This window comes from Labeo rohita, chromosome 15 (assembly GCF_022985175.1).
Source record: "Labeo rohita strain BAU-BD-2019 chromosome 15, IGBB_LRoh.1.0, whole genome shotgun sequence".
NCBI classification, from domain to species: domain Eukaryota; kingdom Metazoa; phylum Chordata; class Actinopteri; order Cypriniformes; family Cyprinidae; genus Labeo; species Labeo rohita.
This window is the reverse complement of record NC_066883.1, coordinates 11,644,643-11,667,137: the sequence shown is the minus strand read 5'-3', so window position 1 is coordinate 11,667,137 and position 22,495 is coordinate 11,644,643. Positions and strand designations below refer to the sequence as shown.

Here is a 22,495-nt window from a genome sequence, read left to right as displayed (position 1 = left end):
TAATTTTGGCACAGTGACATCACCAGACTAATGGCTGATATTTTCTTCTCTTCCCGCACAGAGCTTTTGTACATGCTAGTCATTCACATTTAAGGGTTTGACGCACTAATTCCGGAAACAAGTTTCTATGGCCACATAATGGCTGAGGGGATCAAAGAGGGTGAGGAGTAGAATACTGACACCAAAAAAAAAAAGAAGAAAGAATTGCGTGACATTAAAGAAAAGAGGCCAAGGGGATTCCTAAACACAAAGTGCAAGGTTTACTGACCGGTTAAAGTATATTAAAAAGTTTTTAAATCCACTAAACACTTTATTTTTGCATTTGAAATAATAAAAGAGGTTTGTTTGTATCTCGGTGTGTAAATTCAGATGCAGTAAATAATATATATACTACTATATAATACATAAATATTCATACTAGTTTACTTTTTTCATAAAGCTATTGTACAGCTTTAATAAAACATACCAGTTCAGTGGACTACATTTTTGGATTATTTATTGTGCCTTTTTTGTCATTTTTTAGAGATTGAAAGCCCATGGTCACTGTTACTGAATGACACAAGGGTGAGAAATAATGACAGAATGTTATATTTTCTGACGAAATATCAATTTAAGGTGTGTACATATAAGTAATTAAGATATAGGGGAAATATAATCCATATTTTCTTGATGGTTACACAAACTTACATTTTTAACATCATTAAAGTAAAGGTTTTGCTTAACTGATATCAACATCCCCCCAAGGTAAAACATATTACACTGAACTTAGCATTTAACTTAAATGAGATAAATAGTTTTTCTTTTTATCATCTTGAACATTTTGTCATTGTCCCCAAATACTTATTTGCCTAGAGCATAAGATGACTTGGTCCTTGTATAAGTAGAAATTGAAATTTCCAGAAGAAAACACTTGTGGAAAACAAATTATAAAGAAGAAAAAGCAGTCAACAAGGTCAAACTAAGTTGAACAAACTCAGCAGGGGGAAGAACAAATGAGACGACCGAGGGAACAACATTCATCTTTCCGCTTTCGATTCACGTCCATGGAAAGCTGCTTAAGCAAACGGACCATTGAAAGTGAGTATTGTTTGGTTATCGTTACACACAGCGCACCCCGCCCTCCACCCAGGGAATTTACAAACTCAGCACCCACGCTTTTTTTAACCCCGTTTTCCCTGGACTCCCTGCCCCCCAGACACCCTTTCCATGCTCTCCGGAACGGCAATGGGTTACACACACACACACACATCTTTTCCCATTGGTGTGTGGTCCCAGTGTAACCATCAACACATGCAGCACTAAAGACTCTCAGCGAAATACTAGTAGCATATTTGATTGATGAAACTGTCAGGTGAGAAGAAAGGATGTTAAATTAATGCCAACAACATGGTCCTGAGAAAAGTTCAATAGTGTTGAAAGCCCCCACTAATTACCCTTGATGTTTGCCTGAATTTGTATGTTGGAAGTAACCCGAAGTTATTCAGAATGGAAACTGGAAAGATTTTGTTGCACTCCTCTACAACTCTGAGAAATCTTGTAATTGTCCAAATGTAGTAATTGTCATCCATACAAGCATTTTACTGAGACTGAGACTCTATGCAAGTACATGGCCAGTGTGTTACAAGCTCAGATACTCCTGTAGCTTTCCAAACAACTCCAGAGGTGGGAAAATTTAGTTGAAATGTCCCATTTCTAGCAATGTATCCAGTTATCGTGCAACACTTTTCACTTTACAAGAGGCAATAGTGTGTCCTTGTGCACATTAAATTAGATATGTTATTATTCAGGTAGCTAGCTATAAATATATGTGACACTGGACCACCAAAACCAGTCATGGGGTCAATTTTTTGAAACTGGGATTTATACATCTGAAAGCTGAACAAATAAGATTTCCACGGTTTGTTAGAATAGGACAATATTTGTCCGAAATACAACAATTTGAAAATATGGAATCTGAGGGTGCAAAAAAATGCATATTACTAATCAAAAATTAGGTTTTGATATATTTACAATAGAAAATTTACAAAAAAATCTTCATGGAAAATGATTTTTCTAATTATTTTATCCTAATTTATCCTAATTATTTTTGGCATAAAAGAAAATTAAATAATTTTGACCCATACAATGTATTGTTGGTTACGGCTGGTTTTGTGGTCCAGGGTCACATATTTAATCAAGTTGGATAAACACAGTTTCACTAACTTGCTCAGTGAGATTCTCTTTAAACTGTTGTTCTGGCTTCACAGTAGTTAACCTAAAAGAAAAAATTGACTTAAAACACCTATTATCCCTTTAATATCCCTTTATTATCCCTACTTTATTGCCCATTGTGGCAACACTGAGATTGGTGTTATTAAAGCAGGACATGTTTTAACATTTTATCAGTTATGTTTCAACCACTGGTTTATGTAAACTTGTGCTATATATGGGCATCTTTGACCATTCACTGTAAAAAAAAAAAAAAAAAAAAAAAAAAAAAAAAAAAAAAAAAAACACAATACCCTGCTGCCTTAAAATTTTAAGTTCAGTCAACTCAAATAAGTTTAGTCAACTTGAAATGTTAAGTTGTACTAAGTGACAACTTAGATATTTGTGTTGACTAAAAAAATTGGTTTGTAAAACTTAAAAGCTGGGCTTGTTACCAGTTGTAAGTTGAATCAACTCAAATATCTACGTTGTCACTTAGTACAGCTTAACATTTCAAGTTGACTAAACTTCTTTGAGTTGACAGAACTTAAAATTTTAAGGCAGCCGTGTAACAAATTATTTTAGGTCAACTGCGGGCGGCAGATCATTTTCTTATTTAGCGCCCAAACTCTGGAACAATCTACCTAACACTGTTCGGTATGCAGACACACTCTGTCAGTTTAAATCTAGATTAAAGACCCATCTCTTTAACCTGGCTTACACGTAACACATTAACACATTTCTAAAATTCAAATCCTTTAAAGGATTGTTAGGCTGCATTAATTTAGGTCAGCCAGAACCGAGAACACTTACCATAACACCAGATGTACTCAGTGCATCATAAAAAGAATGGCATCTGCGATAATATTAGTCTGTTTCTTTCATATTCCGAGGTCACCTTAACCACCAGATCCAGTCTGTATCCAGATCAGATGGTCACTGCTGTCCCCCAGGTCCAGTCCGTACCCAGCCTAGATGTTGGATCGACACCTAGAGACGACCTCTACAGCCCTGAATGTCAGCGGAGACCACGTCAACTAGATGAGCCCCAGAGACAGATCCCCAGTGAAGACCTTGTCACGTAGACGGCCATCGGCTTTGTCACAATTCTGTATTGTTAAAAGCGGCATATAAATAAAGGTGACTTGACTTGACTTGACTTAAGCTGACTCAACACACTGCTTTTCACAGTGTTGCAATGAAACCAAACCCAGAGAAATTGAAGAACAAACTGGTTTCACTATCATTTCAAAGAAAATCAGTCCAAAAGTATGATTTTTGTGGTTCGACACAGCTTCCCAGCATAAATTTTGCACTGACTGGTAAACACCTTCAAATTATCATTAGTCCATGATGTTTACAAAGTAGGTGGGTGTGTTCTTGAGCTCTGCTTACTTTGACATGAATTGACATAATGTCAGAAACATTAATACTTTAGAGTACTGAGTGCAAGTGTATCTGCACCTCTACAGCACTTCTTTAAAGTCACCATGAAATTGCCAAATATTTAGTATTTATTATGAATGAATTTATTATAATTCATATACCCTCATAATCTTCAATCAAAAACATTAACATCTCCTTGCAACCACATCTCTTGATGACAATGCAAGGGCTGGACAATAATGGTTTGTTCCATTTGCAATCGGAAGTTGGAAATTACGAGTTCCCAGTAGGAACTTTTAACTGGAACACCCTTCCAAGTTGGAGTTCCAACTTGGAAGATCAGAGGAATCACAACATCTCCAACTTCAGAATCCAATATGGCTACTTAGTGCATCAAAATAAGAGAAACTGTTGTAATATACTGTTTATTAGCACTTATTTTTGTCTGCATCTCACTAAACTCAGTGATGCACACGGTACTGTCCAACCTCTAGTTGTGGACATAATACTATGCAAAATACCGCTTTCTATGTGTTTTTAATTGACTGGAACTGCTAACAATGGATGCGTCCATCTTGGTTTTCAACACAGCAAATAAATTATATCTACTCAATTCTGTTGGGCAAAATCAAGTCCTGCCCCAATTTTTTTTTTTTTTATTGTTTGAGAAGTAATTTCACTTAGATTTGCAACACAATAGAGTTGGTTGTATCACATCACATATTAAAATACCCATCTAAACATGGGGTGGACAATGTTGCTCTCTTAATTCAGCATAATGTGGCCTCCTGACTAGATTATAGCAATGGCTTAAGTTTGGGGCAGGGATATCTATGTATCTGATGAATGGCAGATATAAGTTTTTGAGAAATATGTTTGAAAACAAATATTGTTTTTTGCTAATTCTGTTTCAGTGACCCTAGCGGCACAGAAATAGCACACTTTACCTTTAAAGATACTTTCAGACTATGTGGAAAATAACCAGAATACAGGAAATGAACACAAACATTGAACTGTTCATATATTTAAGGGAATAACAAAGTGAAAATCATCATCCATCACCTCACACTCATCTATTCCTCCTCATGACCTTCCCCAACCCCACAAAACAACCTGCTCTGCACTCTGGCTGTGATATTAATAATAATATTAGCAGGAGGCAGCTCAGCACAGAGCAGATGATGTCTGCGTACCGCAATTTGGAGAAGCAGGAGCTGCCAGTAAGTGAATGCAGGTCTGGTGGAGTCCTGCAGGTCCCCGCATGGGGCACAATCTCTGTGTTTTACACCACATGCCTCCCGCTAGCTACTTTATTGCTCGTTGTCTGTCTTTAGGTTTTCATTAAATCACACTGGAGCAGCAATTGAGGAGTAAGAGGAAATGGGACGTGTACAGTTACATCCATTCATCTGCATTTATTGTTATTCATGTTCATGCATCATTATTTCCATTAAAAAATAGTGCAAAATTAAGAAAACAACACTACTACAACCAGGAGTGTACACAGTTCGTTCAGAAAACAGAAGACTTGTGGCGAATATGTACAAAAGGAACACTAATCACTGATATTAGATCCAGCTAATTTCAGTGACTTATAAACTGTTTGAGTTCCAATATGTCCAATATGTTGCAATTGAACAAAAGGAATGGTTTATGACCAAAAGCTTGAAGTTGTTTCATCTACTGACACTCTCAATTTGGAACACCAAACGAGAATGAAGAATGTTAATATTGTTATTTTCTATGCAACAGAGGCATGCAGTTACATCCAAAAAGAACAAAAAAGAAACATAAAACCAGCATAAACATTGTCTACATGACTATATTCTAGGGCTGGCAAACGATTAATCGCATACAAAATAAAAGTTTGAGTTTGCCTAATATATGTGTGTGTACTATGTGTAATTATTATCTATATATAAATACAATCACATTCATGTATATATTTAAGAGAAATATGGTATCTATGTACAAGTTATTTTCATTTATATATAATATAAATTCTATAAAAATGATAATAAATATTGTTAAAAACTATGACAATTTTATGCGATTAATTATGATTAATCGTTTGCCAGCCCTACTATATTCCAATTATTGTATTTACTATAACTTTGTGAGAAAACATATCAAAACAGAAATAATCCCCTTTATCGTAGTTTTCAAATTGTATGTTTGGTACTTGCATGTCTAGTAACCAATCACAACACATAACATTTGAAAAATGCTGAACTTTAAATTTGGTACACAAGTCACATGACCTTTTTTTTTTTTTCTAGAAAAATGTTCCTTTTGAGTTCCAAGGAAGTTGCATTTTAATTTCTGGTGAACCATCCCTTTGAAATGTAGTATACTTTAGTTAAAAACCATAGCTGACTGTGAATATTTATGATAAGTATTGCTTCAATTCAACTTCAAGACTTTGGCAAAGGACACTTCCCCTGAGTGGTTTTGCATTTGGTGTTTTCTGACACTTTCAGTTCCTCAATTTTCTTAAAAACGTACTGAACATTCTTGGTTTGTACTAACACACACAAAAAAAATCTGAAGACCACAAGATCAACCACAACCCCATAAAGAACTTAGCATCCACGCCCTAATAAAAGTACCAAGGAAGAGACCACTAACTTTGGCACATAGCAAGCAGAAATGGTTCATGTTTCTTAACATCCTTGTTTCATTTTCAATGATCTTGATTCCATATTATTGTGTAGTTGCTGCCTGTTTGATCCACTGCTTTAAATAGCTTACTTCTAGTGCCCGTGCATTGAGAACTGACTCTGGGTCATACTCGCTGTTGTAGCGCAGATCGAGATGGTGAGCACCTCCATCGATCATAATGGCAACCAGAGATTCTGACAGACTCTTGGTCACTCCACCGCTCATCCATGGATCCAGATTTCCATTACTGAAAAAGACAACACACCTTTAGGTCTCATAGTATCACCAAATATGTACCCCAACAGAACATATATATGAAATGCTTCAATTGTTGTATAAAAAGTTCTGTTAGTTCTGTTCCAAAACCCAGTGAGCTGCTTACTTAGAAAGCCTTCTAAGCTGGCATTTATAGACCCCCAACAAGAAGCTTGCTCCAAACTTTCTACCTTGTGATGCCCAGATGTAGGCTATGCTTTGTTAAGAAGGCCATACCAGGCCCTGCTATAAGATCACTGAAAAGATTAAGTAAAGATGAATGACTATAGGCTAAAAATAAAACTCCAATCTGATTCAATATTAGTAAGGATCAATAAGAAAAAGTTAGTCTGTGTTGTGTATTTTTATGTCAGTGTTGCCAAGTCTGCAGTTTTCCCGTGGAATTGGGCTACTTTACCACTGTTGCCACGGGTTGTTTTTGATGTCCGCAGGTTGAAGCAACTCTAATAATGTCATATTTAGCCCCTGAAATACGAATTTACCAGGGGAACCCTGAAAAGAAATGTGTATTTTATCCCCCAGAATAAGATTTTTAACAGGGGAGCCCCCTCGAAACACGATTGAGCTAGTTTTGGGCTACTTTTAAGGAGCAATTTGGCAGGTTTTGTTGTGAACTATTATGTGGACTATTGCACTATTAGTTTAGCAACATGCTAACATTAAACTCTGTTGGAATCAGTGTGTTTCAAATTAGGTAGTGTTGCCCGATATACTGGTACTTAAAAAGTATTGCGATACACTGCTTTTAAAACCGGTACGATTCTGCATTGTACTAGTACTGGTACTTTAAGAATGCGTTTTAATAAGAGCCGTATTTCTGCGAGTGAATGGCGCAGTTTTGTTTACTACACACATAAGCGTGACTCTCGTGGTGCTTTCAGCCTCTGCTGCCTCAATATGTGAGTACATGAACACATGAACTGAATGTAATTTCTAGAAATGCTCTGAGAGTCACTTCATGAGCATTTTACCGTTTCTTGTTTCTTTTGCGGAAAACTATCGTCATATATTGAAGACCCTCAAGGTCTTCACAGCAACCCGTCAAAAAAGTTTGGTTTAACTTGGACAGTCAGAGATATATTAATATATTACTTTATGTAAAGATAGTACTACTACTACTAACAAAAATACTATTAAAACAATGTTTAAGGAGTATTTACCAGAAAATAAATATTTACCAAAATTTATTTACCAGAAAATTGTAAATACACACACATTTGTGAAAAAAGAGAAAGAAATAGCCTATAATAAATTAATTATTTATCAAATCTACTTATCATTTATAAATTCATTAGACATGCTTTTGATTATTAAAATGTAATGAAACAATTAAAATAGAATCCAGAAAATGAATGGAAAACAGAGATTCAAAACCAAAACTGAATTTGAAAAAATAATAAAATGTATTTCATAGGGCCTTAAAAACATATTTTTGTTAAACTTTTAATTAATAGCTGTTAAATTTCACAAGTTTCATGATTCCAATTAATTAGACATGTTTTTGATAAATATTTTTTTTTAAATAGAGTCTAGAAAAATTAAAATGGAATTTAGGAAAAAATAAAACAGATTTCATAGGGCCCTCTTTATTTCATTTGTGTCTTTGTTTTATTGTAGTTGTCCTTTAGTTTGTTACTTGCATCTACATTCTTATTATTAACAACGAAGATAAAATAACAAAAAATGACTATGTCATGATCTAAATTGTTCTTGTGAAAAATTACTATATCATGAAATAAGATTTGGCTTTATCCTTTAAGCTAACTTACCTATATAACAAAGATCTCTACATACCTGCAGGCTCGGTAGTTGTTCACCATAATCCTGTGTAGTGGCACTGGCATGTGATTATTATTTTATTTAAAAAAATTTTAAAGGGGGGATAAAATGCTTTGTTTTAATAGATAAAACAACTCCCTTTGGATGATCTATTATTCAATTACTTTTCCCGTTGTTCTATGTTTATTTCGTAGTTATTTCGTAGTTCAGTAGTATCGGTTCAGTAGTATTATTGTGATATTTTAGTCAGGTATCGTATCGAAGTCAAAATTTTGGTATCGTGACAACACTAAAATCAAGTGTTCATGAGATTCATTTTGTTGCCTTAGAAGAAACAGCAAGGCTTCTGGAACAGAACATGTCTAAACCACAAACTGAATATCTCATCATACCAATTTATTTTAATTATGGTATAAAGTGAAAAAAATAAGACAGTGATTGATATTATACAAAAACATGAGGTCATACCTGAAGATGATGTTGCTGTGAGCATTTATGTTTCTTCCACCGTATACAATTTCTGCCCAGTCTTCCCGTGGCCGCACTCCAAACTGGTTGTAGCACTCGTCGGAGAAAGCCTGGAAGTTCCATGGCTGTGGCTCAAACATGTCAACGACGCCGTCTGTACACATTGGCATTACCATCTCTGTACAGCTCTGCAAATATTACACCACATCAAAGGATGTGCAACATGATGTTAATATCATCATTCATCATTCAGAAAATGACATAAAAACACTACAAAGTTATCATAAAGTCATCCTAAAATAGCTTTGTGAGAAAAACAGACTAAATGTGACCTACAGACCTAAGATTTTCAAGCATTTTTCTGTGAATAACAACTTCAATTTTGGTCTATTCTTAAGTCATGCCTATCATTTGACTTCTTTGGAATACAGTGTAAAAAAGTTCATAGTGCTTTTCGTTATTTTTTGAGGTCAACTGCTTTCATTTCTATGTATGGAAAAGAACAGCATCTTAATTCTTCAACAACATGTGCATCAAAATAAAACAGAAAGCAATGACCTATATTAATAAACGTGACGTCATAAACGGGAGTTAAATTTTTCAAACATTTTAATATTTTACCTGATAGAACCAACCAAGCAAGCCTAGATTCCCAGTAGCGGTTTGTGAAGTGTTGAGACAGACAGCCTGTCCTGTGTAATTGTAGTACACTCTTACAGCTTTAAAGATACCTTTCAACAGCTGTTTGTCTGATACGCCGGTATTAAAATCAAGGTTTTTACAGACCACCTGAGAATCAGAAAAACACATGTAAATCACAGAGCAAACAGCTGGCTTTATGTTCAGAGAGATGACAACGGTTCTGCTTTATTGCATAACAAAGACACAAATTACTATTTTGATCCGCAACAAGCAAAGCTTTATCTGCATGAAGATGTTCCATATGTTCCAGTTCTTTTACAACAATTTTGCTGTGAAAATCCCCCATGCGGCTTTTTTTGTAGAATCATCTGATTTGCATGTGAAATTGAGTGGAATGGAATTCTGCTGGAGTTGAATTTATCACAGTCAAGCTGGAACAAAGAAAGAACGTTTCAAAGACAAAGAAACCTTGACAAACATATCAAGCTATGCGGTTATCTATGGAAAATGGCTCCACATAAATAGGACTGGACTTCAGTCATGTGATAATGCAAATGTTTGTTGCATTGCCAGTATAGCTACAATGGAGAGAATTAATGTTGGCATGAAATAAAAAAAGATGTATCTAATCTGCAAACACATTACAGAAAATTGTCTGCTTTAAACCCATCCCTCCACAATCGAAATTCTTGAGTGCAAAGCCAACACTTCAAAATCCTATCAAACAACAATGGATAGAACGAAGTCCCCGGCCTACATTTTGTCTTCTTTTTTTAATAATACTTTACACTCAGGTGTTCACTCCAACATGGAAGAAAAGATCTGTCGCTACTTCCATTTCATTGAGACTTGTCTGTCATCACAAATGGTAACCATGTTTGCTAATCGTTCTGGTCTTAGTGATGTTGCTTGGTGAAGTTGCTGTTACCAAGATCAAGTTTGAAATTTTGCACTTCTAGCATACCAATACGTTCTACAGTGTTTATGAATGACTTGAGTTGTGGAAACTTCACGGACAATGTTGTCCTTTCTCAACAGTGTAGAATAAGCTTTTCACTGGTAAATGTGAACAACATGAATCATTTACAAAATCTATGTGGAGAAATGTTCCACCCTCATTTAAAACTCCCAATCACACAGATTCTTATTGGAATGACTTCGCCGTGCAACGTAAATGTGACCGCAATTTTACTAATGGTTATCTCATATTAAACGGGAATACTTATCGATTTATTTTAACATTGCAACACATTACACATTAACACACATCACCCTTAAAGGGACGATACCTGTCATGTTTGACTTTGAGTGGGTTTGAGAAGGTTGTTGCTAACCTTTTCTTCCGAGATGGTGGTCTGTGCGCGAGATAAGCTACACGCATGTCCGAGCAGAGATTTATACTATGACAAAACCAGCAGAGGCTGTCCAAAGCACCTTCTCTCTACTTTTCAGATGGGATTAGTCTTACACATTCATCTCCAGCAACAGATTTCCCACTCCTAAGCCTTCAATACCCCCTTCTCTCAGTCACTCACATAATCACATTAGCTTTGTCATTAAAAAGCCTCCTCTTTGCACCCGCTGCCTAAACTGCTTTAACCACCCATAGGGGTTGCATACATTATCAGATTTGAGGGGGGGGGAAGAAAACTACTCAAGAGTAAACCATCTGAGCTTTTGGAAAGTCTACAAAGTCTGCATATTCATGTGTTAGAAATAAGCTACTATAAGATAATGTACCTAAATAAAATAACAAAATGATTAATTAATTTCCTCAAAAATAACAGCTTTTGTGATTTAAATTCACACCACCAAGTCTATCTCTGTTCCCAAACTTACTGAGTTGCCTTGATGTCTACTGTCTACCCTGTCTGCCAGCCAGCCACTACCTAACACAATGTCTATACCAGACATGACGAGCATAGACAGCTTTGCTGATTACAATGGAAGTGGTCTAGTTTTGTCTTTGTGACAAGCCACTTGTGTGTGGTGTATAGATCTAAATGCGAAACAAATAAAATTCATAGCTAAAAACAATTTTATTTCAGCAATACATCACACATGAGATGCAACTTATGACTAATTTCTGCCAAGCAAAAGACGCAATGTTCTTATAAACAGACATCAGAGAAAAATGCACAGCACACACAAATATTATGTATGAAATAGTTCAGTTTTCACTGTAACTTGCAACTGTTTGTACATATACTGTTCAGCAGTGAAATAAAAGATTAGTCTGTTTTTTGTTATTATTTATTTATTTTATTATAATTTATTTATTATTAATGTTAATCAATCGACAAATAGCTATTTAGGCATTGCTTTAGCGCTAGTCTTCAGCCATGCTTCATCTTGTATGTAATGTCAACTTTTTACAATATTTTTTTTTTTTTTCTGATTTACTATCATCTTTCACTCGGAAATATGTCAGATATTAAAGCAACATTTATTGTACAATTCAGATTAATTTTAAAATGTTCTCTAGGTTTGCAGCTCACTAGCTTTAGGAGAAGGACTTATAGTGCTTTGCTGTCATGCAAACGGCTCTTCATATTTATTTTCCTTTGCTTTTTCAGATAGATTCAATGAATGAAAATACGGATGCTTTAGGAGTCCTGACAATAAACATGTTTTCTGTCCACGCCACCCTCTAACCAAAATCGAACAAAAGCTCAATTCTAAGGGTGAAAGAAAACACAACCTTTATAAATATGAATGAAGCTATTTGCATATTGATGTAAATGGGTACAACAACTGGCTTATTATTAGAGGTGAGTCAGCATTAATGAGGAAATCATAGAGTGAGAATGATTCATACCGACTAGCTGTGAAATCCAACTGCTAATGCACAATTTTATTGTTAATGACTTTTGTTGTGTTTTAATCATTCAATATTCTTGTAACGGTGTCATACATCATTATAGGCCATGTACGATTTTTTTCTTCATTTTTACCACTTCACAGACACAATATACCTAAAAACCATGCCATTTATGTAAAAATTATATAAAATGTGGGCAGGGCCTAGCAAACAGTCAGTTATTTTGTTCTGAAATATTTAAAGAAACAATAAAAAATAATTACATTCCATAGTAAAAACATTTTTTTGGACATGTATCATGTAAATACTGTACCGTAGTATATGAATTTGGTAATCATTTTTCGACATGATATATTTTAAATTACATTTTTACACTTATGCACCTGGCAGGCGCTTTCATCCCACGACAGTGCTTTTAAAGTATAAACTTGTAGTGTGTGTGCCATGGTATGTTCAGTAAGGGAAGCCTTGGCAATGAACTTATCGTACCTTAACAGGCCAGGCTGGAAGTGGTTGAAGAAAGTTGGCTTCATATGGATAATCCACCATAGCTAAGTTCACCCAGGTTTCCTGCAGCCAAGCCTTGAAGCCGTACACGTCGTCTGGAGTCTTTAAAGGACTACACAGTCCAAACTCCTCAGACAGCCACTGCAGACCTTCACCTATAAAAGAAAAGCTGATCAAATGAGTCCAGGAAAACCCATAAGCTTCAAAAAGAGAGTTGGTACAAAACCATAAAGAGTCACAATTGAACATGGCTTTAAAAGAGCTAGAACAAAATCCTTCAACAATCAGTGTTGGCTAAAAATGTAGTACAGATAATCTGGACTATACAATCAGCTAATCAAAATAATAAAAACAGAAATCAGGATACACACATAATTAGAGTACAGAGATTCAAAATTCTTGTTTAATTTTTTTGACATATTAGAGTCAAAAGTTTTTACAGAGGGAATTTTGTCGCTCCATAATTCCGAAAATACTTAGAACAGACAGAAAACAATATTTTTTCACAATTTTGGGGGGAATAAAAAGTTTTTTATAATCAAGCAAATTATATATGAACAAATCCCTCTGTAAAAACCGTAAGGATATAGATAGGAATACAAATGTAATGTTTGGTGTGTGTGAGTTCTACTGAAGTGGAGATCATTTAAAAAAAAACGGCCTTTAAAAATATGTATTGCAATTGAAATCTATTGACAGATATAGATAAAGTGCTATAAAAGAAACACTTAACAGCGTCTTTGGATGTTTTCTTTCCACTAGTCTGAAAAAAACACTTTACGAAAAACCAAATGCCCAAAATCTCAAACTTTTTCATTTTCAGAAATATAGATACTAGATCAAAAGTAATCATATTATATTTCCTAAATGTAATACAGAATATATTATAATCACTCATTTGTGTCTTCTGTAATCACCACATCTTCAAAACACACTGTCAACAATATTATCTACACAAGCATAACATGATCATATTTTTTTTTTTAACAAGGGGCAAAGTAGCGTAGCAATCACATTCACCAACCTGTTGCTGTGACCCTGTCAATTGCTGCCCATGACCTCCTGATGTTGTTGCTACAGTTGGTCCCACTGATGGTGAAGTCCTGGGTGACCACTTTGTAAAACTCTCCACATGGCACAATGAACTGCCAGATGGGAGCGGACGCGGCAAGAGCACTGAAAACATCAGAAGGTCACAATCACAGATCATTTCATTTCACAGTAGAAAAAAAAAAAAAATCAACCCATAATCATGAACTTCTCAGCTGAATGACATCACCTTACTTAATTAAGCACATGGTTACACGCTACATTTTAGCATTTTGCTATTCCAGAATCCCATGGCACTCTAAATGTAAGATATTAATAATTTTCTAGGCGATACTCCATTAAGTATGCATATGTATGCTGTACTTATGAATTTTTAATAGACTAATATTTCACATTTAGATATAAACTACACTAGCTGTGACCCTTATGCACTTATTAAACGTTTTCAGTGTCAACTTCATATATCTTTTATATATAGCATCTTTCAAAATAGAAATCTTTTGTAACAATATTAGTCTTCACGATCACATTTTTATTAATTAAACATATCCTTGCTGAATAAACACATCAAACTTTTAAATAGTAGTGTATATATATGTACATGGCAAACACTCACCCTACAACTGCACTGGGATACTTCATCCTCAGCCAGGCTGCCAGCATCCCGCCATAGGAGCCACCAATGGCGATGACTGAACTCTTCTGAGCCCCAGGCAGGGTTTTTTTCAAAGCTTTGATGAGGACTGCAAAGTCAGCTAAAGCTTGTTCTGAGGTCAGGTAGTTCAGATACTTTGCATTCTGGAGGAAAGGAACAACAAGCCCAAAAGGTCAAGGACGGTGTTAGCTAAATGACACTTGTTTCTTGACATGAGCAGCAGTATTGACTCACACTGTACGATTCCTCGCCGAACGGCATGGACTCTCCATAGTAGCGATGTTCTGCAAAAACCAGCAAGGCTCCCAGGTCTTCTGCTACATCCCACATAAAACCCTTAGGAAAAAATAGAGGTTGAAATATTGAGCTTCCATTCGGACTAAGAGTTGGCATACTAACTCTATACTAAATTTTATACTTTTACAAGATATTTTCCTTCTGAATGGCAATATTTCAATTTTGTTTCAGTATTCTGTATTTAGTATTTTTCACAATGCTAGAATTAGGAAGTGCACAATGCTGATACTGACTGTCTAATGACACTGTGTTTATTATTATCATCAACCATTAAAAGTGAAGTTCAATATTTCTGTGGCAGCAAACAGAATAAAATGTATAACAGCGGACTTCATAAATATTTTTCCCATCCATTTTCCCCTGCATTTTTGCATGATTTGTTTGTTGCAGTTCTCTGATTGTTGGCAATTTCTCCACAGAATCATTGATAATGTAGTGCTCCCACAAGTAATTCCACTGTTGAACATTATTAAAAAAAATAAGTTGAAATAATGCGAGCTGATGGCTTCAACAAAAGCATACATAATAAAAAAAAAACGTTTCCCTTATGCAGAAAATAAATGCAGTTTTTACTCCCAGAAACCGGCAGTTGCACTTTGCTGCATAAACAATGACTGTTTTTTTCTGCTTTTTTTATTTAATTATCAGAAGTGGTAGTTTTGTCAGTTCCAAAATCTCTATACCTCTATAGAAGGTTTTTTTTTTTTTTTTTTTTTTCTGCCAGAAGATATTAAGAAAATGCATATTTACAGTGTTGTTACAGAACCATGTGATGTCTCCTTCATTGCCCGTGTAAAACAGGATTGGGCCTCCTTCCTTGTGCCAGTGCTGGTCATTAAGAAGGTACCTCTGTTTAAATGTGCCATTCTCCAAAAAGGCAAAATGGTCAATCTGTAATCAAAAAGAAATCTGATTAAGACACACAAAAATAACTGCATTTAGTTAAAAAAAAAATTAAAATACACAAATATATATGAAATATTTCTAAGTATACATACGTGTCATTAGTATATTTTTATTTGTTTATTTTTGCATTAAAATGGATTTAATTAATGTCACTGGGAGAAATTTAGCATTAATGTACATCACTTGGTCACAAATCTGGATTATTTGTGGATTACTTGTGATATTTATAATTAGCTGTCTGGACTCTCATTCTGACTGCACCAATTCAACACAGAGGATCCATTGGTGAGCAACTGATGTAATGCTAAACATCTGTTCTGATGAAGAAACAAACGTATTTGATTACCTAAAAGTACATTTTCAGCCAATTAAAATTTTTGGGTGAACTATTTTTGTTTTAACCATAAGCAGTTAAAATGCTGTTACACCCCTGTCTGCACGTAATGTACAGTATTGATACTACACAGTCTTTATTCCTGGGTGTTCTCCTCAATCTTCTGGCCTTCAGCCATTTCGTATTGTTGAGCGTAAAACCTCGAAGCAGGATGGAGGGATAATTAGCCTCAATTTGTATTAAAATCTAGTGCCAGCGTCAGGGATGCCACATTAGTTCCGGTTTCAGCAGAATTGTAATATCCATTCAACCAGTCCAGGGGCCGTTCACTGTCTTCTACATTTCCATAAATTCTCCAAGTTTGAGGGAAGAAGTAAAAAGAATGTTAAAATTTGTTCCCAGAGCTGCAATGCTGCAGTCCCTAACAGTTCTCACTCTTCTGAATCCCACCCAACACTTAATAAAGAATGTTCTCTCTAGTGTTTTGTTTTTTTGTAAATACCCTCTTTCTCCTCCCGTTGGCAACAAAAGAGGCAGAAATTTTATGAGCCAGTGACAGCAAAAGGACTCTGAGCGCTCACAGTTACATTCATTCAACAGCAGTCAGAGCCTGGCTCCAGGTCAAAAGAGTGTCAGCTATATTCACATGCTTTAGTGAGTTATTTTATGTGTAAGCTGTTACATCTCAAGCCTCAAGCTCTAGAAAATGGCCTTTTTACATAATTTATAAGCCTATTCTTTTCATTTTCACTTAAAAATCATTTGTACAATATTTTATCATGAAAGTACATGTATTTTCCTGTTAGAATAGATAATAATGTAAATATAATAATAGATAAATTATTCATATGTTTGTGATTCATACTTTCTAATAATGCTTTAATACATTAAAATTTACATGTATTTTATTTTTAAATATTAGTCTAACAGGATTGTAAATATCAGCATTTTCACATATTTCACATTTAATTTTAATTTTAATTTTATTTAATGATTCTAATATGATCTGGAGCTCAAGAAATATTTCCGCCTAATATTTTTGTGGAAATGATACATTTTTTCAGGATTTTCTTTTGAATAGAAATCTTTTGTAACATTATAAATTCTTTGCTGTCACGTTTTATCAATGTAATGCATCCTTGCAGAATAAAAGTATTACTTTCTTTAAAAATAAATAAAATAAAATAAAATAAAATAAAATAAAATAAAATAAAATAAAATAAAATAAAATAAAACACATTTTATTTTTATTACATTTTATAAAAAATCTTAATGACCAAATTTTTGTTATACAATATATTACTCTTTTGTGAAGTTACATATAAAATAAAATCTGATTTTGGCAGCAGAGGTTAGATGGGTCATATTATAGACACTGGTTCTGAAATGCAGCGCCCTCTCCTGGTTGTTAGAAAAGGAACGAGGAATAAGAGTCATCAATCTATTTCCTGTTTCCATGTGAAAATGTGGAAGTATGTGGCATAGGTTTTTTTTGTAACTTACTTTATCATGTCTAAAATCTTTTTATGGTCTCTTTTAAGAAAAACCTGATCTGCAGTAAAGCTGTGAACATTTTCCAGCTGTAAAAACAACTTTTAAAACCCAAGCACGAAAATCTATCTACAGAGTTTGAGCAACCTGTAAATGAATATTTTAATGTTTGACTCTTCCTGCAGGCAAGACTCCAGGGTCCAAGTTTTCAAGAACGTTCACGCTGCTTTTTTCCATTACAATGAAAGTGGATGATGATCAGGGGCTGTCAGGCTTACAAAACATAGTAAAGGCATCATGAAAATGATTGTTAATCTTGCACTATTTATCAGGTTTATGTAATTTAAATTCACTGTAGGGAAAAAGAACAGCATGGAAATTCCCCCTAACATCTTCTTTTGGTTTCCACAGAAAATGGAAGTCATATGGGTTTCAAAAGACACAACAGGTCACGACATGACAAATTCTCATTTTTCAGTGAAGTAATAATGAATGATGCTTTATATTGATTATATAATGTTGTACTATATACATAGCATTTTCTGAAGGTTGAACATCTTCTTTTCCAGATATCTGAATTCTATAAGAGTACAAAACCTCTCCAAGATCAAATTTATTTAAGTTTTTGGTACTAATATTAGATTATAGGCAGATGTATCATTAAAAAAAGACTACAGTTAAATGTAAAGATTCAAAAACACAATTACAAATCATAAAATTAAAATGGCACATACTGTCAGTGGTGAACGCTTAAGTAAGTTTAAGTATTAACCTACTGCCCATAACTTATGCACTGTTGGTGCCAGACATGAATGAAATATGGCTTGTTAAGGACAGGAGCACTTTTATTTTTTTAAGCAAATTTTTTTTTTTGTTTGTTTGTTTGTTTTTTTTTTTTTTTTTTTTTTGGTTTTGTTTTGTTTTGTTTTAACCACAAAAGTAAAAGGCATATGTGATATGAGGGATTTTTTCTCTGCTAGGCAAAAAAAAAAAAAAAAAAAACACTATAGTTTTATAAGTATTAAACATATTATAGATTGTATATTATAATATATTTATAGACAGATATAGATACGTGCTGAAGGAAAGATTTCAATAGACTTCTGCTGTCTCTTTTAAAATGGGCAAGTAAGCAACTGCCTAACAGTAATTTAGAGTACCCTAGAAACCACATAGCAACACCCTAAAAAGCACACAAAACCCCTTAGCAACCAAATATAGCATCAAGGTAGCAGGTTTTGTACAAGCAAGCAACACTTACTGTATGTTTTCATCATAAATGTAAAAAATCTAATTTTGTATTATGTACAGTTGAGGTCAAAAGTTTACATACACCTTGCAAAATCTGCAAATTGTTAATTATTTTACCAAAATAAGAAGGATCATACAAAATGCATGTTATTTTTTAGTTAGTACTGACCTGAATAAGATATTTCACATAATATATATGTGAAGACTATATGTAAACGTCTTTTATGTGAAATACCTTTTTCAGGTCAGTACTAAATAAAAAATAACATGCACTTTGTATGATCCCTCTTATTTTGGTCAAATAATTAACATTTCGCAGAATCAGCAAGGTGTAAGTAAAATTTTGACCTCAACTGTATCATCTATGAAAATTAAGTAATTGTTTTGATGTGCAAGCTGACATTATCGCATGTTACTTTTTTTTCTGAAAATGCATCTGGAGAGTGCACATTTTTACTACATTATATAGAATGTTAGAATGCAGATCTAACTATATGACTGCAATTGAAATATAATTTTTTTTCATTTCATCACACACACTATTTTGTACACATTAGTGCTTTTTGTACTGTCTAATGAATTTGAAAACAGCTTTGCTCTCAGTTGCTTGTCAAACAGTGCTCTCCATTTCTCCATCCACAGCCAGCAACAGATGCTGAAAGGATATCCCCTCGACAACTGTTCAACCACTCAACAAAGAGAATTAAAAAACGACAGACTACAGCTCAACTCGAGCGGGAATGTGAAATGAACCGCAGCGGGAATGTAAAATCCTAGGCCCATGTTACATTTCCTGTACACTTTCTTCTAATATTCTTTGTAGGTCCTCATTTTAACAGCCTTGTCTACGCTGTTACGATTGAAGGCTACCGTTTAAGGCTTACTAAGTGCTGACAAGGGCAAAACCAAGACAATGAGGAGCAAGAAAGCCAGGAAATGGCCCTAATCTTCCTGACGGCTCAGAGGATGAGTTGAACAGACATCGAGAAACAATTGCCTTCACTCTGGCGTGTCCAGGTCAAGACGTAATTAAGCTCAGAGTACAGCCTAACAGGATTGTTTTTGTCTAAAACTAGACGCAGGGCTTTTCCTGTGTCAGCTTTTCTCACAGACAGCATGTAAAAGATTAATTGCTAAACCACTCTTTAGGGTGAGAATAAGATTAAATGTTTGTGAGAAGTAAATTATTAAACAACTGGCAGCTACATACCACACTTTTAATAATTATTTGTTAAAAAAAAACAAAAATGTCACTGTGTGTTTCAGTCAGTGCAAGTTAGACCATTAGGAACTGACACACACAAAACACAAAATGAAGGGACTTTCAAGATTTCACTTTCAGTTCAATAAAGTGAAAAATGGGCAAACTGCCAGCATCAAATGATATGCCTCTGCACACAGGACCAAGCCCAGAAAGGGCGAAAGGATCTGCTATTATTCTGTGGGGGCCACAAGGAAAAGGAAATTTCCTGCAGACACAATACAGAGCAAAACGGCACAGATTATCGACACATTAAATAAAGGAAATCCGTAAAGGAAGCCCAGTTGTAAGTTAATGAGCAGCCACAACCAGATAAAACTGTTGTGGGTAGCAATATAAGGCCTGGCAATGTGATCTATCACAAGACTTTTTGATTGACACAAGTTGATTGGACTGACAATGGTTCACAACTGTGATGAATGACAATAGCTAACCTGTTAATAACAAATGAATTGCTGTCACATGAGAATCTGATAACAAGATGAAGGCTAGAGAAAGACGGTAATCGGTCTATGCACAGATTTTTCTTTTTTTACAGATATTTAATCTTTTGTACTTTTTTAAGTTATTGAGTGCACTGATAAATTTCACTATTCAGGGCATCTTAATGTACTAAAGTAAATATTACCTGAATACTTTTTACAGTCATACATGTTCAAGTGAGAAACATGTTGCATTTTAGGCGAAACTGTTTTAAGCCACACCACAAAACAGATGAAAATAAATTTGCTCCTGCTTACATAACAAACGACTTTGCAAAAAATAAAATAGTCTAAACAATAATAAAGATCATAATAATAATAACAAAACTGTTATCAATATTCTTGTTGTTTATACCATTTTATGCACATTCATCCATTTCATTTAAGTTTGCAACTTGCCAAAAAGGATATTGTTTTGTTGTTGCAGTCTAAAATGCAATATTTTATTCTGTTTATTTGTTTGTTTTATTATTTTAATTAGTTTTTACTTTGTTAAAGCTGACATGAACTAAATGCATATCACTTGTCAGAAAATTACATTTAAAAAAGTCTGTATATTCCATGAAAAACACTATCAGTGATCTCTAATCAATATAAACAAATTTATATCTTAACATGTATTTAACTGTAGATTCCTTATGGCCAAGAACAAACAGCCATAAAAAGCAATAAAATAACTAAGCCACTTACCTGTTGATCAAAATAGAAAGTTTTGTACGAGACAGATGTGTGCTGAGAATATTTTTGGACTATGTGTCTGCCTAAGAGCTGTGGTTTAAGCGCCAGTGCATTACAGCTGAGGATGATGAGGAGGAAGAGCAGAGCAGTGTTGGTCAGTCTCATGGCTGAATGAGTGAATCCAGTCACCGTGCATGTGAAAATATGAAGCGATGGATCATTTGCATACGAGGAACGAGGAAGGATGTCAAATGACTCGTAGTTGCTCCATGACGCAAAACTCTTAAAACTACACTAAAAACAAAAGAGATACAATGTAAAGCCTTAAAATATATACAGTACCGTTGCTTTTAAGTTTTTATTTCTCAAAATTTAGACCATTTTGGAAAATGATCACGCAGTAAGCTTCCTAAATCTGTTCGTCATGTGCATATAGTTATTAAAAGTGTTTGTCTGTCTCATGTGCTCACTCAAAACGGATTATATCTATTGTTTCTGTCGATAAACGGATTGTTTTGTTAACTATATATAACGAAACAACGTGCTTCCGTATTGTAAAAACGTGATCACCGTAATGCCTCATGGGTTTTGTAGTTTCTTGTTATTCCTCATTGCTTACTAAAGGAGTGACCATACTGTCATTTATTTTTAGTAAAATCATAAATGTACATAGTATATGTAATAAAGTATCTATTAACAAATATAAATAGGCTTAGGCTATATATTAGTTATGATGATAAACATACTACACATAATGCCTATTTACAACACTAAAAAACTCCAAATGCAATAAATTGTATTTCTGTGTTTGTGTGTGTAGGCAGTTTTAATCAGCATAGAAATGTGTTACATATTTCCTACAATATAGTTAGTGTCATACCCATGTTTATTTGGAGAAAGGTATTAACTTGCAGTATATGCTGAGAATTAAAACAAGTTACACAAACAGAATTGCTAAAAGAAAACTGGTTATTCGCAATACTGATTTGCAGTCATGGGGTTTGTCTTTTTATGATAAATGTATTACACATAATGCGTCACAACTTATATATTGAAAGCACACACTAAAACAATAAATGTACAGTTATCTACTTTGGATACAGATCTTGTTGGTTCAAAGAATGGCGTTTCATCTTCACTAGACAAAAGACTGTTACTCCTTGATGAATATTGTACTTCACAATGAAGTGGTCATAATAACATTGTCCGTACAGAAAAAGTAAGCGCTTAGTAATACATATACTACACTGGAAATTAGGGCATTTAACAGAGAAAAGAAATAATTCTAGAGTCCCATTGGTACACAATGCAACACATTACAATATGGCATATATCTGTAAAACAATGCTAGACAAAAATACCT

At 34.4% G+C, this 22,495-nt stretch overlaps 1 protein-coding gene across 1 annotated transcript; it reads right to left on the bottom strand.

Moving 5' to 3' along the window:
• Window positions 1-4,973: 4,973 nt before the first annotated feature.
• On the bottom strand, window positions 4,974-21,675 carry prcp (prolylcarboxypeptidase (angiotensinase C)). The gene is made up of 9 exons (XM_051128634.1): window positions 21,145-21,675; window positions 15,480-15,620; window positions 14,667-14,768; window positions 14,394-14,575; window positions 13,752-13,903; window positions 12,710-12,882; window positions 9,379-9,546; window positions 8,758-8,945; window positions 4,974-6,481 (listed from the first exon to the last, which is right to left on the bottom strand). Exons 1-9 carry the CDS (start codon window positions 21,295-21,297, stop codon window positions 6,277-6,279), a joined length of 1,464 nt encoding a protein of 487 aa, XP_050984591.1. The 5' UTR covers window positions 21,298-21,675; the 3' UTR covers window positions 4,974-6,276.
• Window positions 21,676-22,495: the final 820 nt, after the last annotated feature.